Here is a 22252-nt window from a genome sequence, read left to right as displayed (position 1 = left end):
TTCTATTTTCTAATTGTGGTGTGTCTATTTGTAGGATACACTCAAGTCTGTTTATTGAATTTTATGGTCCCTTTCTTTGATGGTGCTTGCAGGTTTTCTAGGTAGAAATTATTTCATTATTATAATAAAACAATGTTTGATTCAAAATTTGAACAAAATTGTTTTAAAGAAATTGTCTGTATACCAGTACAAGTTTATTGTTTCAGTATACTCGTACTAATAAAAATAACAGTGCCAATTGCAACTCTGTGTCTGCGTTTAACTAAAACCAACCTAAGCTCAATTTAGAAAATTAACAAATAAAAGACAAAGAAAGATAATCTAATGAGGAGCGAGTGGTAATTTGTTCATTTTATTTCCATTAATGTTTAAAGAGATAACAGTATTGCAAAGGAATGGCTTTCATCCGTAATGAATATATACTAGCATGCTCATTGTTTTTTTCATATAACACACAAGACGCCTTCAGAAAACTGAAGCTATTCATTGCTGAATCATAAGGGAATACAGTGTCATCACTGACCACAGCATTACATGAGTTTTTACTAATGACTGACAGCAGCGGACAATTCATGCCAAGATCATCTGTGCACAACTAGATTTCACATCAGTTTACAGTGCGATATCACTGGCACCTCTGTTTATTACTGACAACCACTTGTTTATCGACAAGGCAAAATTCCTGATAGGATGGGTCCAGTTTATCAAAGATTTCCTCCCGTTCTTTATCTATAGCAAACATCCTTGATAAAACTGGACCATAAACATTCTTCTACATTGTACAATTTAGCTGTGAACACGTATCGGTCTGCTCTCAGATACACCGAGCAGGGGTGATGAAGTTCCTTGTGCTAATCATTTTGGAAAGCAAAGTATAGAGAAAAGGCTTCAATTATCAACAGTACCAAACTTCCAAGATTGGAAAAATCTTGACATTTGCATATCTCAGCTCATCTCTACTACTACTCTACTCTTTTACTGTTCCTTACTGGGGTCATTATTGCCAAATTGCAAAGCTAAAAATGGAGCTTAAATTGGCCACGAAAGGAGGAATGAAAATCTTGCATTCTGATTGGCCATCTTGCCCAAGCCCTGCTACTGAGGACTGAAAAAATAGATGCTTAACCACATCCCATTTTACACATATCAGTCCAGGCCTGGAAACTAAAAATGGATGTCTGTAATCCTTTTGCTGTGGAATGCAAGCTCTGCCAATACTGTGTTTTTCCCTTTCAGTTTTATTAAACATAGAAACAGAAAAATGTAGACAGATAAAGACCATGTGGCCTATCCAGTCTACCCATCCATGCCATTCTACTCTCCCTTTCACTGTCTTAGAGATCTATAAACTTGTCCCAAGCTACCCTTTACATAGGTGAGGTAGGTAAAAATCACAAAAGTGGTTACTGTGTCTACAAAAAGCAGGCACAGTTCAGCCCAGCATCCGTGTAAAGTCTGTCAAAAAAAATCACATAACTATTTCAATATGCCAATCTGTATTTTCATTATTGCACTCATGAGGTTGCCCGAACAGCTTGAGTCATAGGTGCCAATATTTGAAAATCATGGGGTGTGCCAAACACAGTGCAAACTGCCTCTCCCTGGACACAAGTGAAGGAGGTTGCTGAATATGGGGCGTGCTTAGCACCCACAGTGCTGGCTCTTATGAATCCAGTCCAGTTTTGTCTTATTGTCTGCATGGAGTTGCAGTTTTATTTAAAGGAAATCCATCGGACAATAAGAATTTTAATTCTTGGCATGTAAAATGGCAAACCCAGGACTACATGTGCCAACTTGGTTGATCTGGAGTGATTTGGCAGTCGTGGAAGCTTACTCTTACATTATTTCCATCCACTCCCAGATCACCCCTGGCCAGGAGAATCTCATACTTGTTGTGCATCAGACTGCTCCCATGGGCTCACTTCTGTCAGGTTGCATCTAGCCAAGTGGGCAGCTTTAACACTTAAGAATCACAGCAACAGATCCCACAAAATACAGGGAGAAAGTCCGTGACTCAGCATTTTAAAAGCAATCTTCAAAATGCTGTAACTAGGACCAAAAGAGGTTTTAGCTGTTTTCTCCACTGACAACCCCTTCTCATTGGTTCTTCCTGCGAGAGCTGCCCATAAATTTTCATTAGTTTGCAGATGATACCTGTATGTGTATTTTTACCAGCACTCTTCAGGGGCGTTCCTGAGGGGCAGAAGTGAGGTTTCTCTTTACGTGAATAGAGTTTGATATAAAAATAATATTTCTACAAAAATAGTGCCCACATTTTAGCAGGTGTATATGGCTAATTTCGCCGGGGTAATTTTCAGAGCAACATAACTTCATCTTGAAAATGAGCATACAGTTCATGAATAAAAAATATTCATGTACTTTGGACCTCCCTGGGCAGTTGTAAAATTAACCCTAAAATGTAGCATTAGATATGCTAGACAAATATGTAAAGAGTAATGCCCATGTTTTCATAACTTCTTGTTGAGCTACTTTTGAGTATGTTTTAAGGGAGGGGGCTTGCATTACCTATAAATGCCCTAGGTATTCTTATAAGACGAATGAATAAGGCAGTTGATTGAGTTATGCATTTTGGGTGACTATCTTGTGAGCTTTTTCAAAAAGACTATATTTTTGTAATTTCAAATCAGTGCCTAGTGGGCTCATTTTCAAAAGAGAAGGATGTCCATCTTTCAACACAAATTGGAAGATGGACGTCCTCACAGGGTTGTCCAAATCGGTATAATTGAAAGCTGATTTTGGACATCCCCAACTGCTTTCCGTTGCAGGGATGGCCAAAGTTCAAGGGGGTGTGTTGGAGGCATAGCGAAGGCGGGACTTGGGCGTGCCTAAAACATGGATGTCCTCGATCCATAATGAAAAAAAAAGGGCGTCCCTGACTAGCACTTGGAGGACTTTACCTGGTCGTGTTTTTCTTACTACCAAGGCACAAAAAGGTGCCCGAAATGACCAGATGACCACCGAAGAGAATCGGGGATGACCTCCCCTTACTCCCCCAGTGGTCACTAACCCCCTCCCACCCTCAAAAAATATCTTTAAAAATTTGTCGTGCCAGCCTCAGATGTCATACTCAGGTCCGTGACAGCAGTATGCAGGTCCCTGGAGCAGTTTGTGGAGGAAACAGAGAGCCCTGCAAAACCCACCACAAACCCACTGTACCCACATCTAGGTGCCCCCATTCACTTGTAAGGGCTATGGTAGTGGTGTACGGTTGGGGGTAGTGGGTTTTGGGGGGGGGGTTGGGGAGCTTAGCACACAAGGTAAGGGAGCTATGTACCTGGGAGCAATTTATGAAGTCCACTGCAGTGCCCCCTAGGGTGCCCAGTTGGTGGCTTGCATTTGGTTGTTTCTGAGATGGACGTCCTTGGTTTCCATTATCGCCAAAAGTCAGAAACAACCAAGTCTAGGGATGACTATCTCTAGGGACGACCTAAATTTCAAAATTTGGAAATCCCTGACCGTAGTAACGAAACAAAAGATGGACGTCCATCTTGTTTCGATAATACGGGTTTCCCCACCCCTCCATCGGGACGTTTTGCAAGGATGTCCTCAAAACTTGGACGTCCCTTTCGATTATGCCCCTCTACGTGAAACAGAGAGTATGCATGGAAAAAGGCAGCTATTTGCAGGTATTTCAGATGCAGACATTCCCTGCTCTAATGGGCTTTTAGAAAGTTGCCTGCCCTATGTCTGACTGAACTTGCACACTTCAAGCCTTTATGAACTTAAGGCCTTTCAGGAAGTGACATATGCACATAGGGCCCTGTTTACTAAGGTACGCTAGCATTTTTAGTGCGTGCTAACCATGTAGACGCCCATAAGATTATGGGCATTTACACAGTTACCCCCAGATTCTATACAGTGCGCTTAGATTTAGGCGCCGAAATTCTATAACACCACATGTAACTTAGTTGGCTTAACAAGCTAGTGAGTGCAGATATCAGCACTTGACAAGCAATAATGAGCACTAACTGGCACTGATTAGCATTTAGCTGCACAACTCGCTAAACATTCTGTAATGATGTGCGCTGAACTTCTAATGTGCGCAGTCGAAAAAGGAGCATAGTTATAGGTGGGGAAACTGGAGTTTTGTGGGCTTTCAAAAATTTAGGTGCCTCGTTATAGAATACTAGTAAAAAAGGCCCGTTTCTGACACAAATGAAACGGGCGCTAGCAAGGTTTTCCTCGGAGTGTGTATGTTTGGGAGAGTGTATGTGAGAGTGACTGTGTGAGAGTCAGAGTGAAAGTGTGAGTGTGTGTGTGTGTGTGAGAGAGAGAGTGAGTCTGGGTGTGAGTGTGTTTGTGAGAGTGTGTGTGTGAGAATGAGAGTGTATGCAAGTGTGTATGTGAGACACAGTGTGAGAGAGTGTGTGTGTGTGTGTGTGTGCGAGAGAGAGAGTGTGTGTGAGACACAGATTCTCTGTGAGAGTGAGTGTATGAGACCAAGCGAGTGTGTGAGTGACTGTGTGGCACATAGAGAGTGAATGTGATACATTGTGAGACAGAGTATGTGAGAGTGAGAGTCAGAAAGACATTGTATATGAGAGAGAGAGTGTGAGCCTTGCCCTCCCAATCCATGCCCATCTGTCCCCTGCTCCCTCCATTCATCCTTTTCCAGCAATTCCCCTCTCTCCGAGCCCTGCCCTGCAATCCATGTCCATCCATGCCCATCTGTCCCCTCCATTCATCCATATCCAGCAATTCCCCTCTCTCCCTGAGCCCTGCCATCCCAATCCATGCCCATCCATGCTCCTCTGTCCCCTGCCCCCTCCATTCATCCCTTTCCAGCAATTCCCCTCTCTCCCTGAGCCCTGCCATCCCAATCCATGCCCATCCATACTCCTCTGTCCCCTGCCACCTCCATTCATCCCTTTCCAGCAATTCCCCTCTCTCCCTGAGCCCTGCCCTCCCAATCCATGCCCATCCATGCTCCTCTGTCCCCTGCCCCCTCCATTCATCCCTTTCCAGCAATTCCCCTCTCTCCCTGAGCCCTGCCATCCCAATCCATGCCCATCCATGCTCCTCTGTCCCCTGCCCCTCCATTCATCCTTTTCCAGCAATTCCCCTCTCTCCCTTCCATGACCCCCCTCGCATCCATGCTCTTCTGTCTCCCATGTCCCAGCCTGTCCCGCCCTCTTCTCCCCCCCCCTTCGCATCCTTGCTGTCGTTTCTCCTCTGCCCTCCCGCTCCCATTGTTCAACTGCCCACCCTCTTCTCTCCCCCCAACATCCCTTTTTTTTTTTTTCTTTTTAAATTTACCTCCGTGGCGGCGGTTCCGGCAGCGCAGCGTCAGGGAAGGAGGCGGCGCTCCCGACGTCTAGCCTTCCCTTCGCTGTGTTCCGCCTTCTTCTGACATCATCCTTGACATCAGAAGAAGGCGGAACACAGCAAAGGGAAGGCTAGAGACGTCGGGAGCGCCACCTCCTTCCCTGACGCTGCGCTTTGTTTTTTTTTCCGCCCTCGACGTCATGACGTTTGCCCTGGACGTCATGACGTTTGACGCGAGGGCGGGGCAGAGACGGCTGGCAGCCTGGCTGGCTTCACACCACGAATCCACGAACCCTTCAGGGAGTGTTTGAGTGACTTCAGAACGTTGTCTTCAGAACGTTCACGGTGCGTTTTATTATATTAGATGGCCCAGTGCACCTAAATCTACGCACTGGGATTTACACCATGTTTTAATTGGTGTAAATGGATGCACGCAGATTTAGGCACTAAAATGTCAATTAAGTATATTCTATAATCGGTGCCGAAATCTAAGTGCCGATTATAGAATACGCTTAATCAGCACTGATTTCTGCGCCGTTTTTTAAATGTGCCATATATAGAATCTCATCCTTAGCACCTGCTAAAAATGCTAACATGCCTCTAGCGTGGCTTAGTAAACAGGGCCCATAGTTTATATTTTTAAAGTGTGCACTTAAAATTTCTCAAGGAAACCATGCAGGCTTATTAGCAGGTAATGTGTGTATTTTTCCTGAGGTAATTTTCAACATGGTAATACCTGAGCCTTCATATGCACTGCACTGCTTTCAGTGAAAATTAATGTAAAGCTCATGGATAACATTTACTCACAGCTTTTACATGTACAGTACTGAGGAAAAATTTCAGAACCTCCAGCCCCCCTAAAAAAGTTTTTATTAGAACCTAATATACACCCATGTATGGGATAAGGATAACCCTACTGAATAAATAGCTCAAACAAACAGGATTTATTTTGGTCATTTACTCAACAAAAAGTTTCAACAGTTAAGTATCTTGCATGAAAGAGTATTTGAACCTTTCATTCATTAACTGGTGGCACCATATTGAGCTGCAATTAAAGTCAGTTAAACTTTTTCTATAGCTTGATCATTCTCATGTCATCCTTGAAAACTTTTGCTCATTCAACTCTTGTGGCATGGGAGGGCTTCCCTGCATGAGCAGCTCACTTGCCACATTTCTATAAGGTTTAACTTGGCCAGTCTGAAACACAAGCTCTTCTTCTGTCATTGCGTAAGACATTTACTTTAATGTTTGCAGTTGTCCTACTGCAGGACCTACTTTTAGCTCAGTTTGAGCATGTGAATGATGGCCTGACATTCTGCTCTAGAATTTTCTGGTACATTGTAGAATCTGTGATTCCATAAATGATGAAAAAGCACCTCCACAACTTTGTCTGACTGTTGGAATGAGGTCAACCATCAAGAAAAAAAATGGAATGATGTCCATGGGAGGATAGCTAGGAAGAAACCACTGCCCTCTAAAATGAACATTGCTGCCCACCTCAGGTTCACAAAAGAGCTTCTGGATGATTCACAAGACATGTGGAATAATAGTCTCTGAACAGATGAGTCACAAATTGAACTTTTCAATCTGATTAACATTTTTGGGTGAAAACAAAACACTGCTTTCCAACTGTTGAACATGGTGGGGGAGCTATCGTGACATGGGGCCACTTTGCTGCATCAGGGCCTGGATGACTTGTCATCATTGCTGGAACCAAGAATTACACTTTATATCAAATCGTACAAGAGAATATCAGGCCATCTCCCATAAGCTGAAGATGAGCTAAAAATGAACATAAGAGTTGCCCCTACTGGGTCCATCTGGCCCAGTTCCAACAGTAGCCAGTCCAGGTTACAAGTACCTGGTAGAGGTACAAAATTAGCAAGATTCCATGCTACTTAACCTCAGGGATAAGGAGTGGCTTTCCCCAGGTCTACCTTAATAACGATTTATTTATTTAATACATTTGTATCCCGCATTTTCCCACATATTTATGGGGTTTTGTTCCAGCAATTTGTCCAAACCTTTGTAAAACCCAGCTACATTAACTGCTTTTACCACTTGCACTGTCAAAGAGTTCCAGAGCGTAACTGTAGTTTATGTGAAAAATATTTTCTCCTATTTGTTTAAAATGTTCCACTGTGTAACTCCATGGAGTATCCCCTAGTCTCTGTACTTTCTGAAAGAATAAATAATCAATTCAAGTTTACCTACTCTACTCCAGTCACGATTTTATATATTTCAATTATATCTTCTCTCAGCCATGTCTTCTCCAAGCTGAGGAGCCCTAACTTCTTTAGCATTTCCTCATATGAGCATCAGTCCATCCCCTTAATCATTTGGGTTGCCTTCTCTGTAACTTGTCCAGAATGGGTCCTGCAGCAGGACAATGACCCTAAACAGTCATATAAATCTACTACAGAACGGCTAAAGAAGAAGAGATTTTGGGCTCCGTTTACTAAGGTGTGCTAGCGTTTTTAGCGCGTGCACAAAATTAGTGCGTGCTGTGTAGGTGCCCATAGGAATATTGTGGGCGCCTACACAGCGCACGCTAAAAACAGTAACGCGCCTCTGGCGTGACTTAGTAAACGGGGCCCTTTGTGTTTTGGACTGGCCAGGTCAATGTCCCAACCTAAATTCTTCTGAAATACTGTGGGAAGACCTGAGTGAGTAGTTCATGCAAGAAAGCACAAAATGTGCACAGAGTTGAAATAATTCTATGTGGAAGAACAGGCCGAAATTCCTGAAAGATAATACGAGAGACTAATCAAATTGGGCAGAGATCTCTGCGCCCAACTCAGACTGCTGTTTATAGAATAGCACTTAGCACTCATTTTTTCAGCACCATATACAGAATTTAGTTCGAAATGATGCAGATGCAGCTCATTTTGAGTACTATTTAATTCCCTTGAGATACAGCCTTCAAAGTCCCATTTTGCAGCTGATTCCCTAGAAACTCTGCCTATTGTCAAAAATCTTTCTGAAAACAAAGCCCTTTCTGTTCTTTCAATGGAGAGAGAATCAGCAAGAGGGGCTGGGGAATTGAGCACAGCTCACATGGAAAAGCAGCAGCCTATTTTTAAATGTTATAACATGCATTATGATCGCAATATGTTGCAGCCTCCATCAGGAAGCAGACAGACATTAGAAACTACGGTGCTGCTCGCCCTAGCTTCATCGCATAGCACTAAGCACAGTAGAAGTTTGGCAGCAACAGCTGGAAATGAGAACACCTGGGGTGAAGTGCTAAGATGCTGCTGTGCTGCTGCTCACAGTGTGATACTATAGTTTAAGAAAATCTCTGCTGCATTGGATCAAGAATCCGGAGGCTAGCTGTGATGCTGAGCTTAAGTGATTTGGCCTCTGTCTTTGCCTCTTTTCTCTTCTAAATCCAAAATTATGCAGTCCTGGAAAAAATGTTATCTAACTTTATTTCAAATTTTTTAAAATTCTACTGAGCCTACTGACATGAAAGTGTGTGAATGCATGGGCAGCTGCATGCTGGGAAGCTCCTGCCATTAGCTTAAATGCATTCTGCCTTTGTGACATGAAAGAGTACCCTGCAGAAGTCTCCTGCTGATACACCTGCTTTCTAAGAAAACATTCTATTTTTGGAAGGTGACTTAAACTGGTTTTGGCCTTCAGAGAGCAACTCTGCTTTCTTGTAACCTGCGGCAGAAGAGGGGAAGAAGGAAAAACATAACAGATCTATCTTTGGTACATGTCTTAGAAGAAAAAGAATTTCAATAGTAAAAATGTACAGCATTCCTCAGTGTACTGAGTCTGCATTTGTCCCAGCTGAAATATCAACATGCATGTCTGCTATACAGTGTGCAATACCATGTCTCTCTCATGCTGCTCTCATTGCTGAGCGTTAGAAATAACCCCTTTCCCACACCCACCCAGCAGCTAACCCAGGGCTTATAGCCATGGAAGCCCTGATCAAATCACAGACTGATAGAAGGGGTTGTCTTGCTCAGCTGAACATCTGGTTAAACTGCTGGGTTACCCGGATAAATGTTGTCCTCCTGCTTAGCTCCTTGAGCTTGGCAGCTCCGACGTATGTACACGTGGATCGAAGGCCTCCAAGGATATCACGGATTGTGTTTTCCACGTCACCCCTGTAGGGCACTTCCACAGTTCTGCCTTCTGATGCCCTGCATACAAGGAGGGTAAGATGATATAAATCATAAAGGTATAATTTGCAGTGTGTTATTGGTGTGGCACAGAGAGCCATGGTACTATAAATTGGTATCTCCAAGTAGGTACACTTATGCTAGGCTTTGGGTTTCACTTTTATAACAGCACCTATGTACAAAGTTGCTGTGATAGAATACTAGTGCAAGGGCACATGTCAATATGCATAATTGATGGTATTCTATAAGTCACATGCATCATTTCAACACACGCCCATGCTCCGCCCAATATAGGGCTAGATTCTATTTATGGCACTTAAAAAAATCAGCACCGAATGATAACTGCTTAAACGGCATTCTATAAGTCTTAAGCAGAGAGTTGCACGTAAATTTAGGCGCAGCCATTTGCACCAATGAAAATGTGGTGCAAATGCCCCTGCCGAAATTTACGTGCGTAGCATCATTATTCTGTAATTACATATGTAACTCGAAACCACATCCCTGTTCCTCCCTAAAATGCTCATGACCCTCCCATTTCCGCACCCCTTTTTTGGACCGTGTGCAAATTTTAGGTGTGGATCCCACATCTAACCTTTACGCATGTTGGTCCCAATTAAATCTAGGTAGTGTCAGTAATTGTTAGAAAGCCAATTATTGGCACTAATTGGCTTATTATTCTGTTACATTGTGTGTGTGCAATTTTTGGTGACCTTTATAGAATCAGAGTGATAATGACCCCTGCAGTTATGCACCATAGCACATAGTCACTACCTTATAGAATATAAGTTCACTTTGAAAATCCCCCCCTCAGCCACCCCCCCCAAAAAAAAAAAACAACTTCCCACACACATTCACAGCTTCTAAAATGTGTAGATAATTTTTAGGAGAAATGTACATGCATAGGTGTTGGTACAAATGAAAACCCTGCCCTGACCCCACCTTGAAGTGTGCTTTAAAGTAGTTGGTCCTGGAGTACCCCCTTGCCAGTCAAGTTTTCAGAGTATCCACAATGAATATGCAGGAGATTGATTTGCATACACTGCCTCCCTTATATGCAAATCTCTTTCATGCACATTCATTGTGGATATCCTGAAAACCTGACTTGCAAGGGGTAGTCTAGGACCAACTTGGGAAACACTGCTTTAAAGGGAGTGGGTAGCTGTACATACGTTCAGCGGTTATGTATATACTTCTCCCTGCACATCAGGAGGGCAACTTTATAAAAAGACATTTCTGTGTGCAAACCACTGTTTACTTGAGAACATGCCTCTTAAAATTGCCCTCACCGTGGACAAAGCTCTCCAATAGAAATTGTACCGTGAGCCACATGGGTCCATAGTTTGTCCATAGTGATTTATATATGACTTAATTAATCTGAAACACCCCTTTAAAAATAGAAGTTGGCAACCATCATAGAAAGAGCTAAGTGCTGTGCAATAACTATCCTGGAATTAGTTTGCTGTTTGAGCAAGACGTGATGTGTAAGCTAAAGTCAATGGACAGCTGTCAGTCACACTGGTGACTGATCATAGCTTCCAGGGTCTGTTTCTTTGAATGTTAATAGATCAACTACAGAACAGCCACAGTGGTGTCCAAGCCATGGTCATCTGATTCTTTTCAGTGTTCTCTGACTGCTTTTTTTTTTTTTTTTTTTTTTTTCAAACAGCAGACTTTCAGCTAATTTTAGAACGCTAATTCCACAGCACCCACGCTACCTGCTTTCTCACTGATAATGTTTCCATGACTGTACGAGCAAACTATTGTTTGTTTGTTGGCCCTTATTTCTAGGACTCCCTGTAATTCTCCCAGGGCCTTACTGTACAAAGCAACAGCACAAAGGAAACTTTCCAAAATGTTTTCTCATCAACCTAGCAATCTCTTTTAATTCCTTTTAGTAGCTGGCCTGGAGCACAATCCATCCATCCTGTAAAAGCAGTTCAGAATGGCCAACTCTTGCTTTTGTTTGGCTCAATATGAACTTTCTTGCAAATCAGTTCCCATGTTAAAAATGTGAAAACAACCAACCAACTGGGTATCATCTTCTTTTCTTTTCTTTCTTTCTTTATTAGGATTTATTTACCGCCTTTTTGAAGGAATTCACTCAAGATGGTGTACAGTAAGAATAAATCAAACATGAGCAATAGACAATTACAGCAGTAAAAATATTCAAATAACAATGCAAAGTATGGCATAATGTACTACTTACAATGTCAACACAATATGTAATAGAACATTTTAATTGACAGTGTAGGGTATAAGCACAGATGGAACCTACAGATAGATAAGAGAGTAAGAGGAGTTAGAAAATAAGGTGACTAATTTAATTTAATTTGTTTTGTCTTATCTTTAAAAAATGAATAGAAATCTACCCAGCCACCATAGCGCCAACAAATCAAGCACCAGATCCATTGCATTTAGTGAGAAGCAGTAAGGAGAGCTGGAAGCATTTATCTAACCAGAATTAAAGGACCCTATGCCTAGGATCTGTCATCAAAATGGCTCCATGTCCCCTGTTAAGCCCCATCTGTTTCCTGCTCCACGACATTCTTTTAGATAAGCCAGCCATTCACTGGGTCAGAGGGAATCCTTGGAGTCCTTGGATGGTGGGCTGGAAGGGATAAACAGCGTGCTAGAATTCCTTCCAGGTTTTCAACTCAGCTTGAGATGGAGGGGCATGCACTGGATGCAGTCATGCCGATACAGGGCATTCTGGCTTGTGTAAGCCTAGTGATTATAGAAGCTGGCCTAAAAGGACAGATTGCCTAGCAAATAACCAGCGTTTAGGGATAGAGTAATAGCTCAGGTATTGAAAGAAGGAATGCTTATACAGTATGTTTATTAAAAATAAAACTGCAGCCGTTTACTTCTGAATATGGTTGGTTCTTGATTCTGCATGAAATGCTCAAAAGAAGTGGGTGATAACATGACTGCCATATAGTTTTATACATTAAATCTTTTAGAATGCTCAACTTGTTCCTCAGTTCTAACATATTCCTGGATAGCAATGGGTACTGCATGGGGAAAAATTTAGTTGCTGTCTTCATGTACAAATCTGGACTAGAAAGAAGTGGTTTCCATAGACGCAGTCATGGAAAAGGACTGCAACAAACCAAGATGCCACCCCAGGTACTTCCCAAAGGTAAGACCCTCACTTATGCAGAAATAGGTGTGCATGATGGGATGTGGGAGAGGGAAAGACTACCTATGTTCAAACAGACACGTTAAAGGCAATTCCATAACAGGACATGCATAAATGATCTATGCACTCAGTGCTATGTTGTGTAACTGCAAAGAAGTGTGCATGTGGGAAAAGCACGGGAGGGACATGAGCATATCTCCAACATAAGCAGGGAACTTATTTCTGCTTGCTATAGGCATCCTATGGGAATGTCTAAGTTCACATCTATGCCTAACTTACAGAATACCATAAGTTAAGGACATTTCATGGTGAACTCATGCCTATTTACACTTGCTATTGACCTGGCGTAAATAGTCAGGTCTAAATTTAGGCACATCAAAATGGGTGTGCAATAGTTTTCTGCAAATGGAAGTGGATCACCCTGTTATAGAATTGCTCCCTTAAAGCAAAGCCCATGATGAATAAGGGGATCATCTATTGATACCTCAGAAATAAAGCAGATAGTATTGTGCAGCAAAAATTACTGCTGAATGAGTCCAACCAGAGAATGAAAGGCCCAAAGTAAAGCAAAAGATAACAATTCCTTGGAATACAAAAATCATTATCTCTGGGATTCTATATAGCGCAACTTAAGTTGCGCATGCAAATCCAGTCGTATTCTGGATTTGCGCTCCTAACTTAATTTAACAAGCCAATCAGCACTGATAATTGCCACTTAAGCAATTATTGACACTAATTGGCATTAATTAGAATTTATGTGCAGAACTGTCTAAGTTGCATAGTTGAATAGAGAGCGTGGCCTTGGGCATGGAATGGTCAGGTTGAGGGCATTTCTAACATCCATGAGCGTTGTTATAGAATATACCCAGTCTTCGCGTAATGTGGGCATCAGCATGTACACCAAGTTTTACTTGGCATATCTGCCCGTGACTAAATTTAGTCATGTGGATGGGCCCTCGGCATAAAAACCACTTAGAAATTTAGACTTATTCTATAAAGTATGCCTTGGCATATTTTGGCGCTGATTTTTTAGGTGTCATATATAGAATCTACACCATAATAACAAGAAAGATTCAAAAGTCAAAGCTGAAAAATGCTGCAGCAACAGACCTTAACCCCCGCATTCTATAAAGGGTACCCAAGATCCTGAGATGCACGCACAGCCTAATTGATTAACGAGCAAATTAATATCAATAATTGGGTGATAAATTATTGATGTTAATTAGCATCAATTAGGGGTTGCACATGCATCTGGCTGCATGCTATTCTATAAGCCTGGGCACCCAAATCTCATAGCATGCAACCCAAAAGGAGCTGTGGCCATGGGAGAAGCATGGGCAAGTTAGGGGCATCTGCCAATCTAAACTCCCACCTCACTTGATTAGGACACTTCTGCTTTTACATATGTCATGAGTAGACTACTGTAATTCCCTCTATAATGACCTTCTCCTTACATTACTTAAAAGGCTTCAGTTAATTTAGACTACTGTAGTTAAACTACCCTACAAAGTCTGTTGCACAAATCATGACTCCCATCTACTTATCGCTGAACATTGGATGTCTGTCTTCGCCTGAATCAATTTTAAGGTGATCATGTTGGTATTTATGTTTGTGTTTATTTACTTACATTCTGCTTTAGCCAAAGCAGATCACAGGCTAAAACATACACGATAAAGCATATAAAATAAGACAACAAAACAGACTTATTCTCAAAAGTATCACGAGTCTCTCATCACAGATGTCCAAAATCTGACTAGGAAAAAAGGTCATTTTTGAAAAAGAAAAACGTCTATCTTTTTTTCCGAAAATACTGTTTTGAACAAGGTTTTGTGCTTTGGACATTTTGTTTTTTGGTCCATTTTTGAAAACAAAACAAATAAGTACAAAACATACAATTTTATGCCACTGGGATATAGGAGGAGCCAGGATCTTTAGTAGACTAGTCCCCCAGACATTCCAGGAGAGCAATGGGGCACCCTAGAGGGTACTTATGTGCACTTCATGAAAATGCTCCCAGGTACACATCTCACCTTTGCTCCCTTATCTTGTCCCCTGAGCCCTTCACTACCCCACACTATGCACCACTACAATAGCCCTTATGGGTGAAGGTGGCATCCTATATGTGGGTACAGTAGGGTTTTAGTGACTTTTGGATGGGTCACAGTTTTCACCACAAGTGTGACAGGTAGAGGGAGATAGGGACCTGGCTACCCCATTGTGCACGGCACCCTGCTACTACACTACTCAAGGGGCCTCCATGCTGCTCTAATAGACCTGACTTTAACATCTGAGGCTGTCATAGAGGCTGGTAAGTCATATTTTTAATTATATTTTTGGGGGGTGGAAGAGGGGTCAATGACCACTGGGGGAGTAAAAGGAGGTCACACCTGATTCCCTCCAGTGGTCATCTGGTCATTTAGGGTACCTTTTTGTGCCTTATTCGTTATAAAAACAGGTCTAGCTCAAAACGTCTTAGTTTTAGTTTAGTTTTGTTCCGTTATGGCTGAAAAATGTCTAAGTCTTAGGAATGCCCAAATCCCGCCCTTAACACACCCCCTTGAGATCTGGACGCACTGCAGATGAACAGCATAGAAAAACATCTAAAAAATAGTTTTCAAAAATACTGATTTGGGTGTCTTTGTGAGACAAACGTCCAAATGCTGCTTTATGCCACACATTTTTCTCTTTCAAAAATAAGCCCAGTAGTGTAAGATATGGTGCTCATTTTCAAAGCACAGAGACATTTCAAAATGCCCAAATAAAAGGACTATCTGCCAATAACGTCCAAACAGCAATTTTAGAAAGGCAGAAAAAAAATGTCCAACAGTGCAGTTCGTCCAAATAGCAAGGGGGTGTTGTTGGGGATGGGTTGGAGACATGTTTTGGGTGGCTCTGGGGAGGGCCCAAAAACAAGATGTCGAACAGCGATAATCGGACAGGAAGAAACATCCAAGTCTTCAATTTAAAACATCTAAGTTAGACCAGTTTCAATCAGGTCCAGAGTAAAAAAAAAAGTGTTATGATTCTGCTGGATCGGCTGGGGAATGTTTGGGACTCACGCCTGATTGGCTTGTCAGGGGTTAAGCCAGCAAATGTCAGAAGCCTGATCCATTTATGCCTGCCTTTCCCCTGCAATCATTGCTTTGGCGTTGATTGCTCTGATTGCTTTGCTGAAGCCAGTCTGCACGTGGTCGCTTGTGTTCACGTTGAAGTTTAGCCTTTCTCCTCGTGCTTACTTATTCTCAGGCAGATGATCAAAAGCCCCGCGCTGCAGGGCGCTATTAGACCTATGATCAGAGATAATGCATGCAAATTTAAGTAGCGCAATTATCTCTGATCATGGGGTAGAAGTGCGGGAGAATTGTGCCTGAGCATGCGCTCAGCACAATCCTCCCGCATTTATATGGTGTGTAGCCCCGCCCAGCGCATCCCAGGATGGACTGGGCAGGGCTGGGCGCCGCCATTTGCGGCGTCGAAGGAAGAGGAGGGAGGAAGGCTGCATCTCTCCTCCAACCAAGGTAGGGGGGCGGGCAGGCAGAGAGAGAGGGAGGGCGAATGGCGGATGGAGTGACACCATCACACAGGGACCCTTGCCAATGCTGGAGGTTGGGTTGGGAGGGGGGACCGGCGGTCCAGCAGACCTCCAGCCCCCCTGTCGCGGGGGGGGGGGGGGCTTGGTCGGTGCCCACTGGACCACCAGGTACTATTTGCTGGGGGGGGGTGGGGGGGCTGGAGACCCACCAGATCTCCAGCCCTCCCTGAACCTTGGGGGGTGGGATCGTCAGGGGGACCTGAGGTCCGCCGGACCTCCAGTACTCGGTTGCTGCGGGGGTGGTTTGCGTCGTTGGGGGGAATGAGGCCCTGCCAGCATTCAAATGCATGCTGGACAGGGCTCACCATTTCTCCCCAATGATCTGCAAACCCTAACGCCAGCTTGGAGCTGGCGTAGGGTTTGTCGCTGTCAAAAATAATTTAAACAAGAAAACTACAAGCCCACATCAAGGGAGATAGTTTATCATACAAACTGAAATATAAAAAACATTTTTAAAAAAGAGATTAGGGTAACCTAACTCAAATTCTGTGCTTCATCATTAAATGTACTCACTATAACCTATATCTCATGACCTTTAAGAAATTGCTCTAATTGCAAAGATTTCCAAAACACAAAATCTTTACCCTGAAAAGCAAGAATACATTTAAATGGAAACTTAAGGAAAAAGAAGCACCCAAAGCAAGAACTCTAGGTTTCAGAGTCAAAAAGACTCTGGGTACATCAGGAAAAATACACATTTTTCCACCACAAAAAAAGAAAATCTTGTTTTCTGAAAATACCTCTTCAGTATCAAATTTGTATCCAGATCAGAAGCCAAAGAGACCAGCAGGATGGACTTTGTTTTGTCACATTCTGATTATCTTCTAAAAAAGATGTCAAATCAACCTCAGATGAGACCAATTGGTCCATCTCCTGGAAGTCACCCTTCTGAAGCCTCTTCTTTCCAGGTAAATAATAACAATTAAAGATTGGAAGAGTATCAGCAGTACCCAACTCCAATGATTCCTTGAGATACAGAAGGATATCAGGAGACAACAAATATATACAGGGAAAGTTAAGGAGACACAGGTTTCTAGCTCTATTCGTATTCTCATTTGATTCCAACTTCATGTGAACAGTGTAAAAATCCTTAGAAGTAGAAGTTGAAAAAGATTAAAGAGAGGAGGCCTGTTTTTCAATAGCTGACACCCTTCTATCCAGAATAGTCATATTAGAGTCAATATTAGTCGATTTTTCAACCACCTCCAAAGAGAAATTAACAGTCTGAGAAACAACTACTTTAAGCAATCCTTCCACACATTGATTAGATTTCCATAAGTCTCTTAAGGTAGTCAGCATGGGGTGGGGGAGAAGGACCCTGAAAGGAGATAATCGGAGCTCAGAAGTCTGTGGCCATCTTGGCCGAAGGATCCACTGGAAGTCCTAACACAGTAGGGTTTTAAAAAGTATTGAAGAAATTCATAAAAACCATAAACCACTATTAAGGTGGTTCCTTACATAAGAGCTCACCAACCTGTCTAAGATAAGTGTTGTGTGCATAGATAAGAAAAGATGTAAGGAACCATAAGTAAACACATGAATTAGGTTATAATGCAATAATAAATGAATTATTTGGAGGCGGTGGATGAGTCTCTGATTAATTTATGAGCACAAGTGAGTGACTCACCTTAGGGTGAACTGAGAACAGTCGTGCCAATTATATGAGACTCTACCCCGTTTAGCTGATTTATATAGCTAACTTGTTGAACACTAGGTAAGCAACTTTTTGATATTTGAAGATTATAGAGGGCCAAGTGAGGCCTCAGGTGTTTGACAGTATTCCTGAGAAAAGCAGCATGAAATCTATTTTGATATTTTAGGATTGCCAGATACTTGTGACTTGAATTGGCCACTGTTGGAAAGGAGATACTGAGGTTGATGGACCTTTGGTTTGTCCCAGTGTGGTAATGCTTATGTGCTTATGATGTGGGATTTACCCAGCATGTTATGTGCCCTACACAAGCTGCCAGTGCTGGAAATATGCTTGACCTAGTCTTTTCACCCAAACATTCCCCCTTGGAATTGGATGATCTCTCTACTCTGTATCCTGGTCTGACCACTACTTAGTCACTTTTAACTTTAAATATCCCCTCATTCCCTTACTCCTCTAAGGTCATCACTACGTAAGAGATTTCAGTAGTATTAGGTTGGACAGTTTGACCTTACTTTGCAACTTTGACACCTAATCTTTGTATGATCAGGTCATACCTGGAACAATACTTGCACTCTGCTATGAGTCTATCATTACCCCCTCAAACAGTGCCATTCATGGTACCATAGTTACCTTTAGCTGCTTGAACGCCAGATGAGGAAGGCAAAAAGGGACTGGCATAGACATAAGTTCCTCTGCTCTTTAGCCCACTGTAATTACAATCTGTGTGTGAAATAGGCTAAGACGTCTTATTATTACACTTTTATCTAATCAACTCTAACTTTAATTGCCCTAAGAAATAGTTTTCCTTAAATCTCTAGATCACCTCCACCCTTAAACCAGAGGACATCTTTAAACAAGCTGACCCTTCATTTTGTTTCAAATACTCCTAAGCTTTGTATTGATTTCACACCCCTTGGCTTTTTTTTTTTTTGGCAAGTTCATCAGGAAGTCAACAGTCATTTATTTCAAATCTTTCTCCCACAACACTTCACTAAGGTTCCTCCTCTGTAGTGAGACCTCAAACCTGAACCTAGTAAGAAGTCAATTAACCAAAGTCCTTCCTTCAGCAAGTCTTACCACTTGCTCTATAGACTTCTACCATCCAAATGGATCAAAGACCCTGTACTTGGTTTGCTTTCTACCCCTCTTACAATGAATCACAGGCTGGCACTGGGAATAGTTCCTGACCCATTCATCTAATCCCCCCCCTTAAAAAAATCTAGTCTTGATCCCTCCACTCTGTCCAATTATCAACCAGTCTTACTTACATTTGCCCTATCTTTCAAAGCTGACTGAGAAGGCGGTCTTTTCACAGCTTTAGTACTTCATTGATTAAACTTACTAATCCCACCCTTGTCAATCAGGATTTAGACTGGGGAACAGCACTTGTTGAGGGAAATCCACAGCATTCTTGACTCTGGAAAATTTGTCTTTGTTATTTCTTTATATCTCTCATCTGTCTTTGACCTGATTGATCATCATCTTCATCATTTTCTGTCTCCCTTAATTGGATTGGAGGGCCAAGTTCTGTAGTGGTTCACTTCTTTTCTTTAAGGAAAATCTTTCTGCATTTCTGTTCATCCCATCCATTAAAGCTCCTTTCCTTCAAGAAAAATCTTTCTCTGTTTCTGTTGATCATCTAACTTTTGCAAATCTCTGAAGACATACCTTTTCAACAATGCCTACCCAGAGAATCCATAGCTTAATCATAAAACTGCACCACTCCAACCTCCCTAATATTCTTCTTTCTTTAACTGTTTGATCAGTTCTCCTTATTACCCTTGATCTTATTTTTAACACCAATTGTATCTTTGTTATCCTTGATCTCTGTAACACCAATTGTATCTTCTACCCTGGAATGGCAATGCCATAACAGGTCTCTGTAAGCCACATTGAGCCTGCAAATAGGTGGGAAAATGTGGGATACAAGTGCAATAAATAAATAATAAATAAATAAATCTATCTTCATCGCTTGCTCCTATAATACCTATGCCTAGAAGTATCTTACCCCAAATCCAAGAATGCACAAACACTCATCTGTTTTCTACCACTTTTGATCCATGACCTCACCAAGTGCCCATCCCACAAATATTATTTACTCTACCAAGAACAACAGTGTAATTCACTCCTTTCCCCCTTTATCTACCTCTTTTATTCTCCTCTCCTTTATTCTTCTCTCCTTTCCTGTATTTTAATTATTGTACACTATTTTGCTGTCACCTACAAAAGGGGTATATCAAAAACAAACAAACAAACCATAAAGTTGTCCTTGCTCCCCTCATCTTCAATATCTTTTTCTTCCCACTGGCTAATCTGTTCCAAGATCTTGGCATCAGTAGCTACTATTACGCCAGTGATGTCCTACTAGTTGCTTATACTGATCCCTTTCATCCTGACACTTCAACCAATGAAAGCCTGCCTAAAGGCTGTATCCTCCTGGATTAAAGATAATCAGCTAATTCTTAATGCCTCAAAATCCATAGCTATGTGGCTGACAGTTCCTTCCATCCTTTTATCCCACCTCTTCATCACATTTATCCTATTACACTGGTAGATTTCTTCAAGTACCTGAGTTTTATTCTTGACTATTAGTTAACATTGGAAGCACAAGAGTCTGCTACTATGAGGGCCTCTTTTCATACCTTACAATGGGTTCATTCTCTGAAGCACTGTCTAGAATCTCTGGCCCTACACTTCTCATTCATGCATTGGTGACCTCACATATTGAGTATTGTAATTCTGTATACTCTGGGATCAGGTCTGTGATCTCAAATAGTTATAAATCATACAGAACACTGCAATCAGGATCCTTTGTAACTCATCCAAGTTCAACCATGTCATGCCCTTATTATTTGACAATCACTGGCTTCCTGGCTCTTTTTGGGTCTGTTTTAAGGTTTGCTTATTATTTTTATTACATTTGTACCCCGCGCTTTCCCACTCATGGCAGGCTCAATGCGGCTTACATGGGGCAATGGAGGGTTAAGTGACTTGCCCAGAGTCACAAGGAGCTGCCTGTGCCTGAATTGGGAATTGAACTCAGTTCCTCAGTTCCCCAGGACCAAAGTCCACCACCCTAACCACTAGGCCACTCCTCCACTAAGTTTTAATACTCTGGAATCCCATCTTATGTGTCATTCTTGCTCATTTCCTCCATTCTCAACATGAAAATTTCTTTCCGTCCTCATGCTTGATTCTACCAGAGAAGAGGCATATTTTTATTGGTCCCACTCTTAGAAGAAAAGCCATACTGGGTCAGACCAATGGTCCATCTAGCTCAGTATCCTATTTCTAGCCAATCCAAGTCACAAGTACCTGGCAGAAACCCAAATGGTAGCAACATTCTATGCCATCAATCCCAGGGCAAGCAGTGGCTTCCCCCACGGCCATCTCAATAACAGACTATGGACTTTTCCTCCAGGAACTTGTCCAACCCTTTTTGTTAAACCCAAATACACTAACCACTGTCACCACATCCTCTGGCAATATGTTCCAGAGTTTACTATCCTTTGAGTGAAAAAATATTTCCTCCTATTTTTTTTAAAAGTATTACCATATAATTACATTGAGTGTCCCCTGGTGTTTGTACTATTTGAAATAGTGAAAAAATTTCATTCACTTTTACCCGTTCTACACCACTCAGAATTTTGTAGATCCCAATCAAGTCTCCCCTCAGCTGTCTCGTTCCCAAGCTGAAGAGCTCTAACCTCTTTAGCCTTTCCTCATATGAGAGCAGTTCTATCCCCTTTCTGATTCTGGTCACTCTTCTCTGAATCTTTTCTAATTCCGCTATATCTTTTTTGAGATATGGCGACCAGAATCAAACAAAATACTCAAGGTGAGGTTGCACCATGGAGTCATACAAAGGCATTATAATATCCTTGGGTCTTATTTTCCATCCTTTTCCTAATAATTTCTAGCATCCTCTTTGCTTTTTTTGGCCGCCGCTGCTGCACACCGGGTAGAAGATTTCAATGTATTGTCTACAATGACTCCTAGATCTTTTTCTTGAGTGCTAACTTTGCATTTGTCCACATTAAATTTCATCTGCCATTTGGATGCCCGGTCTTCCTGCAATTTTTCACGATCTGCATGGGTTTTGACAACTTTGAATAGTCATCTGCAAATTTAATCACGTCACTTGTCATTCCAATTTCCATATAATTTATAAATATGTTAAATAGCACCAGACCCAGTACAGATCCCTGCAGCACTCCACTATTCACCCTCCTCCATTCAGAAAAATGACCATATAATCCTACCCTCTGTTTTCTGTCCAAATAACCAATTCCTAATCCACAAAAGAGCACTGCCTCCTATCCCATGACTGGAACTTGCCCCCTCCCCTCCTTTGGAAAGAGTCTTACTACAAAAGATTCAGAATGGGGCTCAAAACCCACTTTTTTTAGTTTGCTTTTGGCTGTAAATGCAGGATAAATTTATAT

General features: G+C 42.0%; 1 protein-coding gene across 1 annotated transcript in view; it reads right to left on the bottom strand.

The window, feature by feature from the left end:
- Positions 1-7817: 7817 nt before the first annotated feature.
- Positions 7818-22252, bottom strand: part of GMPR (guanosine monophosphate reductase) — a 160848-nt gene continuing 146413 nt past the window's right edge. The window contains exon 9 of the mRNA XM_030190088.1: positions 7818-9443. Coding sequence (XP_030045948.1) covers positions 9263-9443 — 181 coding nt within the window. The 3' untranslated portion in view covers positions 7818-9262. The remainder of the gene's footprint in view (positions 9444-22252) is intronic.

The sequence above is a fragment of the Microcaecilia unicolor genome, chromosome 1 (assembly GCF_901765095.1).
Source record: "Microcaecilia unicolor chromosome 1, aMicUni1.1, whole genome shotgun sequence".
NCBI classification, from domain to species: domain Eukaryota; kingdom Metazoa; phylum Chordata; class Amphibia; order Gymnophiona; family Siphonopidae; genus Microcaecilia; species Microcaecilia unicolor.
This window is presented reverse-complemented; position numbering and strand designations above follow the sequence as displayed.